This window comes from Rhamphochromis sp. 'chilingali' (assembly GCF_963969265.1).
Source record: "Rhamphochromis sp. 'chilingali' genome assembly, chromosome: 22".
NCBI lineage: Eukaryota > Metazoa > Chordata > Actinopteri > Cichliformes > Cichlidae > Rhamphochromis > Rhamphochromis sp. 'chilingali'.
The window spans coordinates 14,792,685-14,807,450 of NC_137950.1; the positions used below are offsets into that span (position 1 = coordinate 14,792,685).

Below are 14,766 nucleotides of genomic sequence, written 5' to 3' on the forward strand. Positions count from 1 at the left end.
TACATGTACAATGAAACTATGGCTGCTCACACCAACTGTGCAGGGAATATAAATACTAAGACAACAAAAATAAATAACAAAGAAGAGGAAGGCACACATTAAAAGGAGAAGTTGCTTGAAGTGGTTGAATGCAGTACAAGACTTGGGACTTTGTGGGTGGGGGTTACCATAAATACCTCATTTAGACAAGCTTCTCTTTAATGTAAATTCTTAATAAAGTTGATGTAAAAGATCCAACTTTAACTCTAAATAGACTCTCTAAAGTATGCATTCAAAAAGGAAAATAATTACAAACCTAATTTGTGATGTTTCTAGTGAACGGATACTAAAAGAATTTAGATGGTGTGCATACGATACAGATTTTAAACCAAATGAAAGTGATAAAAGATTTCAGTCTTGGATAGAGAGTGGGCTAACAACATTCCATTTCTCCACACATAAAGGGACACTACGGAGTTTTCAGTCTTTACAAATAAGAAATGTCCTAAGACAAGTAGATTTCTTCAGGTTTCTTCAAATGCGGGATTATTTTAACCAATATTGCAATATCCCAAACTCGCTTGAGTCAGGAATTTTTAAGATAGTTAAATTAACATATGTTGTTTCTCTGAGAAAGGCAATCTCCAAACTATATAATGTGCTTCTTCGGGCAAGGAAGGATACTACTCAAAACATTAAGACCAAATGGGAATTGGAATCAGGGATGGGTATAACAAACGAGAACTGGGAGAGGATTTGTAATTTTCATTGGTACTCAACAAGTTCACTATCTTGGAGAGACCAACGAAAATGAAAGCAAGAAGCTGGAGAAGATATGGATCAGAAAAGGCACATCAAGGCAATCCATTAAACTCTGTGCGAGGTCTTTAAGATAAAACTTGTAATTTGTAAATTTGTACATGGGTCTGGGGATGGGACACAAAGCTCTTACAAGCACTATGAGTGGCCAGCAAAAAATCAGTAACGAAAAATTGGCTAAATCCAACTCCTCCAACACTTGAGGATTGGTTTAATGTGGTTTTTGAAATATTTAACATGGAAAAATTGACATTCTCCTTAAAAATTCAAAAAGATAAATTCTACAAAATATGGAATAAATGGATTAGCTTTGTGTCCCCCATCCGCCCTGAATTTAGGTAACATCAGCCCTGAATTGGTGTATCTCCCATGTATTGTATAATGCCAGGTCAACCCTCTACTTCATAATATGTATTAAATGTACTTTAAGTAAATAAGTTAAATATGTTGCATTATGTATACACTGTCAAGCCACCGAGTTCACTTTTTGTTATGTGAATGTAAAACAAAAGGACTAAGAAAAAGTCTTTTTTTTTCCTTTTGACTAAATAATATTAATGCACTTTACTGTAACAATCCCTTTTCAAAAAAAAATAATTTTAAAAAAAGAGAAGGAAATGATTTCTAAGCAATATCTAAACTTGATATGGGTTTTTCTCTTGCAAATTTTTTAGGGGTGTGGCTTCATATTTGGCCTTGACTGTCATCTCTTTTTTTTTACACCAAATCATACAAGTCATACATGTAGCCTGGTGTCACTTCTACCTTTGCAGCAATCTCATCTTCCAAAAAATTTTTTTTTTATTTGCTCCACTGCTTTTTCTGATCAGCCTTAATTTATGCTGACATGTATAAGAGAGTATGTGTTAAAGAGTGTCTCTTTGCCAAACTCCTTTTACTGTTACCTTGAATAGAAGAAGGTACGGGTGGTCCAAGCCTATTATAACGGTCCAACTGAAAGCACACCCCGTTGTACATGGTGATGCTTTTGCAGTCCTTTGCAATGGTTGGACCACACACCTGAGAGGAGACAAAGCCAAGATGTGATTAAACAATGGTTTATTGTTTGAGATCAATCAATTTGACAAAAAACAAATTCTTATATGGCTGCTCAGAAATGGTGATTTAAAAAAAACAAAAAAAAACAACTTTAGTCTTTTAAAGAAGTCGTGCAATTTTTTTTACCTTGATATGATTAATAATTTCTATGTTAAGGGACAAATTTGAGCATTTTAAAACATGATTTTAATTTTTTCATTTTTACAGCACTTTAGAGCCTTCACAACTTATTAAGTACATTATGAATTGACCTTCATGCATTTTGAGATTATAACAAAACATCTGACACACAGAGGACAGAAGATTTTGATCCTTAGAGAATTTAACAAAGCACTGGCAATGTCTGCAGTTCAGTAACTCACCACAGTGTTTTGTGCTCTTTGATCGCTTTTCATTGTCAAACCAAGCGACATGTTGACTGCGAAACCTGGTGCTGTAGTGAAAACATTACATTTTTTATTGTTTTTTTTTTTAAACAAAACATAAAATACACTGTAAAAGTAAGAGCACAAGGGTGAAGGTAACAAATTGAAAGAAAAACAGAAAATTTCACTATTATGTAATTTTAAAATGTTGAAAACAATAGAAAAGAAAAACCTTAATGATTTTTTTTCTTTGCTTATTTAATTTTATTAACTGGTAAATCAATATTGTTTTTGAAGAGTGAAAGGTACCTACTAAGATACCTGGATATATGTACTCTATGAACCGGTTTAACGAGTTCCTGTGCCTGGATTTGTGCAAAATTTCTTTGACAGCAAAATATTTACTGTTACCAGTTACCTACCTTCAAATTGGATATCTTGGCAGGTTTGGGAAGATGTGGTGCACCTATATATTCTCCCTCTTTCATTTTGTGAATACTGTTCAAGTGGAGCACTGACCAGCAGACTGAGGAAATAAATTCAGTCAATGATGTAAGTTAAACTACAAAACTACAAGTGTTTTATATATTTATTTTTTGCTCTGGTGCATAACAGAGATGGTAGTTCAAAATCAATACATAAATAGCAATAATCTTAAACACACAGATGGAAACCAATGTTCACTTACTCTGATTGTCTTTGAACCACCTGGTAACCAAAACCAGCAGCAGAGCTCCTCAGGGCTCTCCAAGCCACGGGCTCAATATTGAAACAAAGTGTGGCACTAAACACTGAAAATTTAAGAAGAAAGAAGAATATCAGAAGTTTTATTTAAAGCCTTCATAAGAATGAAAATGTGGTTATAGCGCCTCTAATTACAAATCACATTAAGAAAAGTAGGCTGTGGTTTTTTTTTTAACCTTTCATTAGCACTAGCGACTAAAAAGCTCAGAATATTGTGCTCAAAGCAGTTACTTGCTTGGAAGTTATTAGATTTCATTGTGAAAGTTTAAACGTTTTTTGATTTGATTACCATACAGTGAAAATTTCATACCACAACATCCATACGTAACAAAGTCAAAGGGCTATGCTGTAGTCATGCAAGACCCAACAAGAATCTCAGCAGCACTGAGCGTGTGCAGCTGAGCTAAATTGCTAATTGCAAACGTTCCACTAATTTTCTCTGCCAGTTTACACCTAGAAAGCTTTAAAAGTCATAAAAAATGAGAATTATAACTATATTTTAATCAACTTCAGCACTCTGGAAGACTGCAAATTACATCTGGACAGTTCAGACTTATATTTATGAGCGTTTCAGCGCATTGTTATCAGGAACCCAAACGCACTGACTTGCTCAAGCAGCAAACCAGCACCATCCATGAAGATTCCCTGTAGCCGGTCTCTCCACAGACCGGTGACATGGTGGGCATTTTGAAGTCAATAAGCACAAAACTCTGCAGCTGTGATTCACGGCTAGCCCTTTTGGTAATCCTTCAAAAAGACTTTCAAGTGCTGCATGAGTCAGTGGAATTCAGACAGCAGCTGCTGGCTGCAAACACTTGCTGCTGTAAACACCATCCTCAGAGAGTTGGTGAAATCCATCGAGAAGGAATGACCCGAGAAAACTGAAAGATCAAAGACACTATTATTGAGCTGCAGGCTCACAGCATGATGGATAGCTTGGTGTTTTCAGGAATACCAGAGATGGCAGAAGAGGATCCAGAAACAACAGTGAGTCATGATATCCAGACTTATCTGAAACTCTGGGTGGATGTAGTTAAAAACATCAGCATACACCGTGCTCATTGTTTTGAAGGTAAATGAGCAGATGGATGCAGATCCCGATCTTTTGTGGACAAATTCAAACACTGGTAAAAAGCCGCAGCTAGGAGCTGAGAGGAACAGACTTGAATGTTTGCAGTTTCCAAAGGAAATGCTGGAGTGATGCAAGTTCCTGTTCTCTGTCCAAAAAAGGCTCATTCAAGGAGGCTCCCAGGCTGTCATCGTGGTCAATAAGCTGTATGTCAAAGGGCAGCTTTCTCATGACTAAAACACCACACAATGGCTGTACTGATCCTAGTTAGTACTAGGATAGGTTATACATGACCACACTGAGATTTGTCGCATGGCATCTATGGGAAGTTGGTTTGAAGTAAAAGAGGCTTAAGCTTTCTAACCCGTTAAATGGCAAACATTGTCTTTCTACATTGTGGACTCATTGGTCCGAAACATCTGTGCACACACTTATCCACATTTTCCTCACACATTTTCATTTTGTTACAACTCAAAAACCAGAGGTGTAGCCATACTAATAAGCAGAAGAATAAACTTACTGTTAGCAACTGTTATTACAGATCCAGAAGGTAGATTTGTAAAACTTAGATCCACTTAGATCCAGGCTCAGTATTTATGTATTGCCAGTATCTAGGAATCAAATGTTTCTAGTAATTAAAGGCTCAGTACAGCAGTGAGTCAAAGGAATGAGCAGTCCACAGACATTCTTAAACAATAGATGAGTGATTTTGGTCTTTGCAATGCTTGGCATTAACATTACCCCACTCTCAGGGATTACACCTTCTTATAACCAGTACTCCAGTACTCACACTCTTGCTTGGACTAGTTTTTAGTTAGCAGCTTCATTATATCACTATCAGAGATTATGCACCAGTGCCAGTCTCTCTGGCACAGCCACAGATCCAGATGGGTTTCCAGCTGAGGGTTACAAAGAACTTTGGCCTATGATAGCACCTACTTTTTTTTTTGGTATATGGTAACTCAGATTCAGAGTAATCTCCAAACATACCGCCCAATTACAGTCATAAATGTTAACCTTAAAATACTCTGCAAAGTCCTTGTCAGAAGATTAGAATAAAATCACTTGATCCATAATACATCCTGATCAAACAGGGTAAACACTCCAACACTAAAAAAAACACACAGATTAATAATAGATTATTGCTCCATCAATAAATTAGAAACCGCAGTTGTCTTTTTAGCTACAGAGAAAGTCTTTGACCGGGTAAACTCTAAATTTTTTTTAGCCGCTCTATACAAATTTAGATTTTTGGCACATTCTTCATAGATTGGATCTATACAGCTCTCCGAATGCATGTGTTAGGACTAAGTCCTTCCCAAAACAGATCACGAGCTCGCATCTGGTTCACTGCTTGTGTTGTTAATGGGTGGATATGTGTGAGCAAGTAAGTGAATGGCTTGGGTGTGTGTGCCAGTGTGTGTGTGTGGGTGTGTGCCTACACGGCTGGATCTGTATCTGGGGCTCGCTGAGCTTTGCCACTGAGGGACATGGTCATGGAAAATGGATATATACACAAGAAGTAATAAGTATATTGGATTTTATGTCCAGTTCTACAGTTGGTTTTGGGTTGTAAGTAAGAATTTACTTTTGTTTTGTTTGACTATTCAGGAAATAAACTCATAAACATTTTAGTAATTAAACTATTGATGCAGTCAGAAGTTAACTGAGTTGATTGCAGAGATAAAGGAGAAAAATGCAAATAAGGAAATTGCCATTACAAAGGTATTTATAAATGATTTGCTTTCCCTTGCTAATCTGTAGTGTCTACTTGTTTTTAATTCCACAAGAAATATATTTTTTAAAGACACTTTGTCACTGTGCTGTGTGTATTTAGTAGAAAAACGTACTTACATATTTTTACTGTTTTCAGACATTTATTATTAATGAATAAAAAACAAACACAAAATGCGCAAGCTTGTCTTACCTGACAAGAATAGCGTAGCACTAACTATCCAGTCCATTCTGTCACTCACATGGAAAATGTAAACAACACAGGAGTTCAATGTTACTTCTCTTGAAAGTTTCAGAGGAGGAGATGAAATCAAAATGCAGAAATCATAAGAGAGTTCCTCAAGGGTAAGAGTTTTATTTAGAGGAACGGTTGGTTATGTGGGAGGAGCTACAATAGTGACAGCACTGTCTGTTTGATGCCAAACTACACTGTGATGTTGTTGTTTAATGTGAATCAAACACTTATTTTTTAAGTAAACAATACTGACACTTACAGTAAACACATTGGATAGTTTATTAGTTTCTGAGCCACAAGATAAAATCCCTGTGATTATGAATATGAAGATAAGAAATAGCAAAACAAAAACCCTCAATCTAAGGTTCTATCAGTTTGTTATTTGCTGGTGTGAAAATATTTTTTTTGGTAAAAAGTTGGTCTTAATCAAATTTAAAAGCAATTTTTTAATTGTAATTAAGAAAAAGAAATCTAAAAATAAAAATTCAGTTTCTGCTTTTCATGCGACTTCCTCTAAACATCTATGAGTGAGAAAATTTGATATCGTGGCAGTTTTGCAAGCGACGAAGAGGCCTGGATTTATTATGTTCCTACTTCATGTGTGTGGTTGACTCTTCATACCCTAATAATCCTAATCTTGAACAGTGTGGATCTTTTGTGAGCACATTATCCTGATATGCACATAAAGTGAATACATTTTCAGTACTTAGCATCACTTTGAACATCTAAAAATAGTTCATTTTAGAGCCTCGCCTCACTGGTAGATGACTAACCAGCTGATTCTTGCTGTATGAGGAAGTCTACAAGAAGTCACTCTCCCCTAATGCGAACTCCCCACCAGTGTTAAAGTATATTTTTGACACCACAAACTTACACGTGATGCTCTGAGCATATCCAAGGTGCAACATTTCACATGTTTTTAAATGTGTGTTTTGTTTCATAAGCTATTTGAATGAGAGAAACTGAAAGCGATGTAATGTGTAGTAAAACCTGACGATACGAATGTGTAACCTGATAAACACAGACTGATTAAACTAGCATTGCCAGGCTTCTACCTTTCAACCTTTAAAAGCCGGAGAGCAGCCAAATGGCTGGTAGGCTTTTAGCTAAGCTTTAGCTTCAGCCAAGTGGAAGCTAAATTGGCTAGTCATTCATATGTATATTAGGTTGTTACCTGGGAATTCTGGAGGGAGGGGAGTGGGGGTGTGTGATTGAGGGGGTGGGGGAGCTGCTAAAAGCTGTGAACTTACTTCCTTTTGTGTTTCATCTTGAAGCATTCTCAATCATCCAGGGAAATAAATCTCCAAAAGTCACCAACTTGGAGTGTTTCAGTTTGCCATCTTAGGGAGAAATCAACACACATGGGTGTATGTCCTTTGTTGCTGAGATTTATTGATGAAAACAGTACAAAAAACCAACCATTTGCACACATATTTACAAATAATAATAAAAAGTGAGTGAATACATTTCAACATTTTCAGCAATCACTCACAATCCTGGCACTGCCAAGGGAACACATTCCAACGTCATAAACATGACCAATATTCTTGAAAAGACTTTGTTAAAAATGAATTCCAACAAGACAAATCTATAAATCTCAAATAGTTTGAAAGAATGGCATAATCAGCACCATCTTGACATGTGCACTGAATTCACGAAAACACTTTATGGCAGAAAACAAGAGACTAAAACAATACACAATAACGGTGGAGCCGATCACTAACATCACAGAGCATAGGAGGTGTGTGACCCAAACTAACATGCTAACCGTAGCATGCTGCTAAAGCTGGAAACAAATACTTACAAAAGTCTAATTTATTGTACTACACAACGTTGTGCGCTTTCAGTTTCCAACCATCATGGTTAATCTATGCTATATAATGGATTGCTGTTATATTCTATTTCGGGCACGATACGAACCTGTAAACAGGAAAGAAATGATCAGACAAGGAGACGTGGCTTTACGTCGGTCCATTTAAACCTGCCTCGAAACTTGAAAATTCATAACTCTTTACATGTCTCTCATTTGAAACCTTTTATTTTTGAAGTCCTGGGTTTGGATTCTGCTTTTATGACAGACCTGACACATGTCCTAAATGCAAACAAAACTAGCACCATGATCATAGCTCTTCCTGATTTATAGTCTAAAATTTGGCTCTTAAATGGTTCAAATGCTAACCTCTTATACTCATGTAGCATCTACTTTTCGCTCCTGTTTTTTAATTTAAGGGACATTTCTAAATTGCGACATATTGTCTCTTTAGGAGAAATGGAGAAAATTATTCATGCCTTTTTGTCATTATTAGATTAATCTAATACCTTATTTAATGGCTCAGATTATTAAACAAAAAAAATCTAGATTATCATACAAAATGCTACGGCAAGAATATTAACAGGATCCAGGAAGCGAGCTCACAATGGTCTCATTCTATATTCTTTACCTTGGTTTCCAGTAATGTGCGGATCGATCCTGAAATATCGATTCCTCCGATACCAGTCATTTATATTCTAGAAACGATTCTCACATTAAAATATTGATATTTTAGTAATTTAGGGTAAATTTGTAGTTTATCATTAACAGGAACACAGTGGAAAGAAACTATAACATTCGGATTGTCTACATTCAAAGGAACTACTTCCTCTTCCGCATTTCATAGTCATGTTCGAAATACGGCTGTATAAATGTCTTGCAGCCCCTTGGCGTGCGCACTCACGACAATGGCTGAGCGTAATTGTGCGGACGTATTTTACCTCCACAAACAGCTGAGACGTGGTTTGCGATACATGTGGCAAAAAAATGAGGTGTTGTGGCCATACTTGCCAACCTTGAGACCTCAGAATTAGGGAGACATTCAAAAGGGCTGTTTTGGGGTGATAAATACATTTTACAGTGTTTCTTTATCAGATAAAATACGTTAAATGTCACCGTTATTATTGGCCGGCCCGGAAACAGCGGGGGTGTCCAAATTCAGAGGCTGCTTCCACCTGAGGACCCGGCCTTCGCGGCTTAAAGAAAGCTGGGCAGTACGTCACAGGCTCCCTTGGTGGAGTGAAACTGCCGTCTGCTCCTTGCTATCTAAAATATAACAGGGCGCTGGCGTAAACTCTCGACCGTCTCACACATTGTTTAATTAGTTTTCTGTTTAATGTTTATTCAGCTGTGTGAAAACCCCGGAGAAACCCTCCCGAGGGATTAATAAAGTTTAATTTAATTTAATCTAATCTAATAACTTTAATCTCAGCCAAACCGATTTAGGGGAGACCAGGGATAGTTGTAACGTGGGTCAGTTGTAACACTTCCAATTTCTCCAATCAGGGCTAAGTTTCAAATGATGTGACTCATCCTGTGCATGCCCAATTCAGTTCTGCTATCACATGTGAAAAATCAGCACATTTTGTCAAACACAGACAATTTAACACGAAAAAAAGTAATTTGTATGCCAAAAAGTAAGTTTTTCTACTTTATTTCAATTTCTAATAGCATTATCTGCTTTGCAGTTAAACTCATCAAACTTAAATTGTGTTATTTGTATGTCTATGGGGATATATTCTGTGTAAGTCTTTAGTGCTTATGTTTTAGCCGTTGGCTGTAATGTTAGCTAGTTCATGGCTATAGGAGTCTGGGTCAGTTGTAACAGCAACAGTCTGGGTTAGTTGTAACAATAATGCAGATGTTACAACTTACCACACTATTACTTTAACTTATATTAAACAAGTTGGGGCAACGACATCAGCAGAGAGAGGTTCACTGGTCACTTTTGTATATGTGGTTAATGCCATTGGCAACACAATTCCTCCACTGTTTGTGTTCCCACACATACATTATGCAGACCACTGTGTCAGAGATGGACCAGTAGGAAGTACTGGTAGTGGAAATAAATCAGGATGGGTGCAAGAAACAGATTTCCTCATCTTTCTGAAGCACTCTGCAAACCACACCAAGGTATGATAAAAAGTAATGGAATTGCGATGCTGGTGAACAACTACATTTTTTCAGCTTCATTGTTATGTTCAAAATTGGTGCAAGAGTTTTATGATCTTCTTATGGCCTCTGACAGTGGACTCATCTCTGTGCTTGTCCTGCTAGACCTTAGTGCAGCATTCGATACTGTTGACCATAATATCCTATTAGAGCGATTAGAACATGCTGTAGGTATTACAGGTACTGCACTGCAGTGGTTTGTATCATATCTATCTAATAGACTCCAATTTGTGCATGTAAATGGAGAGTCCTCTTCACACACTGAGGTTAATTATGGAGTTCCACAGGGTTCAGTGCTAGGACCAATTCTCTTTACATTATACATGCTTCCCTTAGGCAGCATCATTAGAAGACATAGCATACATTTTCACTGCTATGCCGATGACACCCAGCTCTATCTGTCCATGAAGCCAGATAACACACACCAATTAGTTAAACTGCAGGAATGTCTTAAAGACATAAAGACCTGGATGGCCGCTAACTTTCTGCTTCTTAATTCAGATAAAACTGAGGTTATTGTACTCGGCCCTGAAAATCTTAGAAATATGGTATCTAACCAGATTCTTACTCTGGATGGCATTACCTTGGCCTCCAGTAACACTGTGAGGAACCTTGGAGTCATTTTTGACCAGGACATGTCCTTCAAAGCACATATTAAACAAATATGTAAGACTGCTTTCTTCCATTTGCGCAACATCTCTAAAATTAGAAATATCCTGTCTCAGAATGACGCTGAAAAACTAGTTCATGCATTTATTACTTCCAGGCTGGACTACTGTAATTCAATATTATCAGGATGTCCAAAAAACTCACTGAAAAGCCTTCAGCTAATCCAAAATGCTGCAGCAAGAGTACTGACAGGGACTAGAAAGAGAGAGCATATTTCTCCTGTTTTGGCTTCCCTTCATTGGCTTCCTGTTAAATCCAGAATTGAATTCAAAATCCTGCTCCTCACATACAAGGTCTTAAATAATCAGGCCCCATCTTATCTTAATGACCTTGTAGTACCATATCACCGTATTAGAGCACTTCGCTCTCGCTCTGCAGGCCTACTTGTTGTTCCTAGAGTATTTAAAAGTAGAATGGGAGGCAGAGCCTTCAGTTTTCAGGCCCCTCTTCTGTGGAACCAGCTTCCAGTTTGGATTCGGGAGACAGACACTATCTCTACTTTCAAGATTAGGCTTAAAACTTTCCTTTTTGCTAAAGCATATAGTTAGGGCTGGACCAGGTGATCCTGAATCCTCCCTTAGTTATGGTGCAATAGACGTAGGCTGCCGGGGGATTCCCATGATGCATTGAGTTTTTCCTTTCCAGTCACCTTTCTCACTCACTATGTATTAATAGACCTCTCTGCATTGAATCATATCTGTTATTAACCTCTGTCTCTCTTCCACAGCATGTCTTTTATCCTGTCTTCCTTCTCTCACCCCAACCGGTCGCAGCAGATGGCCGCCCCTCCCTGAGCCTGGTTCTGCCGGAGGTTTCTTCCTGTTAAAAGGGAGTTTTTCCTTCCCACTGTCGCCAAAGTGCTTGCTCATAGGGGGTCATATGATTGTTGGGTTTTTCTCTGTATCTATGAAGCGCCTTGAGGCGACTTTTGTTGTGATTTGGCGCTATATAAATAAAATTGAATTGAATTGAATTGAATTGAATTTTAGGTTATAATGCCCACTGAGCCAATGAGGCCAAACTCAAGGAAGACCAACCAAAATTAATGAAATATTCAGTTGCAGAAAATTCCATAATTTGTCTTTTTTGGGGGGGTTGGAATATGTTCAAAAGCTAGATGTCTGCATTCTGTCACACACACACATAGCTACATAAATGGATGTAAGTGCATTCATGTATTGAATAAACAATTACATGTTAATATTTTGTTAGTACCCTTATTTCATTGTGTTACATTTTACCCCAGGATATGTTACAACTAACCCAGACTATGGGGTTAATTGTAACATTTCACTCTTTGTGTTTAAGACTATACCATGCAATGGGTAATTGTGCTGCAGAGAAAATAGCTGCACTATTTAATAGCAGAGACATGTAAATACAGTGGGGCAAAAAAGTATTTAGTCAGCCACCGATTGTGCAAGTTCCCCCACCTAAAATGATGACAGAGGTCAGTAATTTGCACCAGAGGTACACTTCAACTGTGAGAGACAGAATGTGAAAAAAAAATCCATGAATCCACATGGTAGGATTTGTAAAGAATTTATTCGTAAATCAGGGTGGAAAATAAGTATTTGGTCAATAACAAAAATACAACTCAATACTTTGTAACATAACCTTTGTTGGCAATAACAGAGGTCAAACGTTTACTATAGGTCTTTACCAGGTTTGCACACACAGTAGCTGGTATTTTGGCCCATTCCTCCATGCAGATCTTCTCGAGAGCAGTGATGTTTTGGGGCTGTCGCCGAGCAACACGGACTTTCAACTCCCACCACAGATTTTCTATGGGGTTGAGGTCTGGAGACTGGCTAGGCCACTCCAGGACTTTCAAATGCTTCTTACGGAGCCACTCCTTTGTTGCCCGGGCGGTGTGTTTTGGATCATTGTCATGTTGGAAGACCCAGCCTCGTTTCATCTTCAAAGTTCTCACCGATGGAAGGAGGTTTTGGCTCAAAATCTCACGATACATGGCCCCATTCATTCTGTCCTTAACACGGATCAGTCGTCCTGTCCCCTTGGCAGAAAAACAGCCCCATAGCATGATGTTTCCACCCCCATGCTTCACAGTAGGTATGGTGTTCTTGGGATGCAACTCAGTATTCTTCTTCCTCCAAACACGACGAGTTGAGTTTATACCAAAAAGTTCTACTTTGGTTTCATCTGACCACATGACATTCTCCCAATCCTCTGCTGTATCATCCATGTGCTCTCTGGCAAACTTCAGACGGGCCTGGACATGCACTGGCTTCAGCAGCGGAACACGTCTGGCACTGCGGGATTTGATTCCCTGCCGTTGTAATGTGTTACTGATGGTGACCTTTGTTACTTTGGTCCCAGCTCTCTGCAGGTCATTCACCAGGTCCCCCCGTGTGGTTCTGGGATCTTTGCTCACCATTCTCATGATCATTTTGACCCCACGGGATGAGATCTTGCGTGGAGCCCCAGATCGAGGGAGATTATCAGTGGTCTTGTATGTCTTCCATTTTCTGATGATTGCTCCCACAGTTGATTTTTTCACACCAAGCTGCTTGCCTATTGTAGATTCACTCTTCCCAGTCTGGTGCAGGTCTACAATACTTTTCCTGGTGTCCTTCAAAAGCTCTTTGGTCTTGGCCATGGGGGAGTTTGGAGTCTGACTGTTTGAGGCTGTGGACAGGTGTCTTTTATACAGATGATGAGTTCAAACAGGTGCCATTCATACAGGTAACGAGTGGGGGACAGAAAAGCTTCTTACAGAAGACGTTACAGGTCTGTGAGAGCCAGAGATTTTCCATGTTTGAGGTGACCAAATACTTATTTTCCACCCTAATTTACGAATAAATTCTTTACAAATCCTACCATGTGAATTCATGGATTTTTTTTCACATTCTGTCTCTCACAGTTGAAGTGTACCTCTGGTGCAAATTACTGACCTCTGTCATCATTTTAAGTGGGGGAACTTGCACAATCGGTGGCTGACTAAATACTTTTTTGCCCCACTGAATGTGTAAAAAGGAAAATGTATGAGCTGTGAAAACTGTTTCTGATATAATGAAGACTAGACTGATATATTAAATATTCCTTTATTGGGTGAAAAAATCAGATAATGTCATAACTGCTTTGAGTCATACACAATAGATATCTGAGCCTTAAACAGGCTGGCTTCTGCTAAATGGGTCAAACTGGGCAGAAAGTATACAAACACATAACATCCTTATAAAATATGATGTAACACTATAGATCAACTTACCTCAGAATATATAAAGCATATTGTTACGTTCTGTGAGGCTGTGGGAGTGTGTGGGTGGGGTGTTTGCCCACTCTCCCCGCCTCCTCCTCTCTTGCCACTCCTACCCCCTCTGTCTCTCTCACTCTCCTCTCTCCCCAGGACACAGCTGCTTCTGATTAGCCTCGTTTGCCACCTGACTCCAGTCAGCAATCACCTCTGAGGCTATTTAAACTGGGGATGAGCTGTGAGCAGGGTGGTTTTTCCCTCTGCGGCGCTACACGGTTTTGTGCTAGGTTTTGGACAGACAGACAGCCTCTTTCCGACTAGTGAGTAGATGGGCTTGTGGGCCCTCAGAGTGTCTCCCCGTGGTGAGGAGTAGGGTAGGAAGTGTGGGAAGTGCCTCCCTTTTCTTTTGTTTAGTAGTCTTCTTGCCTTTTGTTGCTGCGAGTGTTTCCTTTGTTTCTTTGGCATTGTTGGTAAAACGGCGTTGCCGGCTCTTTAAGTTAATGTCGTTTGTAATACACCTGTACCATTCGTAATAAAGCTATATTAATACAGAACAACTCTGTCTGTTTTCCTTTTCATTCTGATTCCGGACTCATTTGTTACTGGTCCCCTCACCCACATGCCTAGACCCCTTCGGGGGGAACGTAACACATATAAACAATTACAGCAATATGATGCAACAAATACAGCAGTGCTACTAATACAAAATACTCAAAGCTTCATAGAACTGAAACAAACATTTATTTTTAGGTCCATTCTGCTGCTGATACATACTTTAGGTTTATTAATATTAAAACTTTCATACTGTGTAACTTGAAGGCCCTGAGTACTTTTCTCCCACACTGACAAATGATAAAATTATTTGAACATTACCTAATAAGACTGATTCAGGAC

The 14,766-nt window shown here is 38.6% G+C and overlaps 1 protein-coding gene across 1 annotated transcript in view; it reads right to left on the minus strand.

The window, feature by feature from the left end:
- LOC308391256 (integrin alpha-M-like) overlaps positions 1-6,014 on the minus strand; it is a 219,646-nt gene extending 213,632 nt beyond the window's left edge. The window contains exons 1-5 of the mRNA XM_080873824.1: positions 5,963-6,014; positions 2,911-3,013; positions 2,645-2,748; positions 2,220-2,290; positions 1,704-1,818 (exon numbers count right to left, since the gene is read on the minus strand). Coding sequence (XP_080729950.1) covers positions 1,704-1,818; positions 2,220-2,290; positions 2,645-2,748; positions 2,911-3,013; positions 5,963-5,999 — 430 coding nt within the window. The 5' untranslated portion in view covers positions 6,000-6,014. The remainder of the gene's footprint in view (positions 1-1,703; positions 1,819-2,219; positions 2,291-2,644; positions 2,749-2,910; positions 3,014-5,962) is intronic.
- Positions 6,015-14,766: the final 8,752 nt, after the last annotated feature.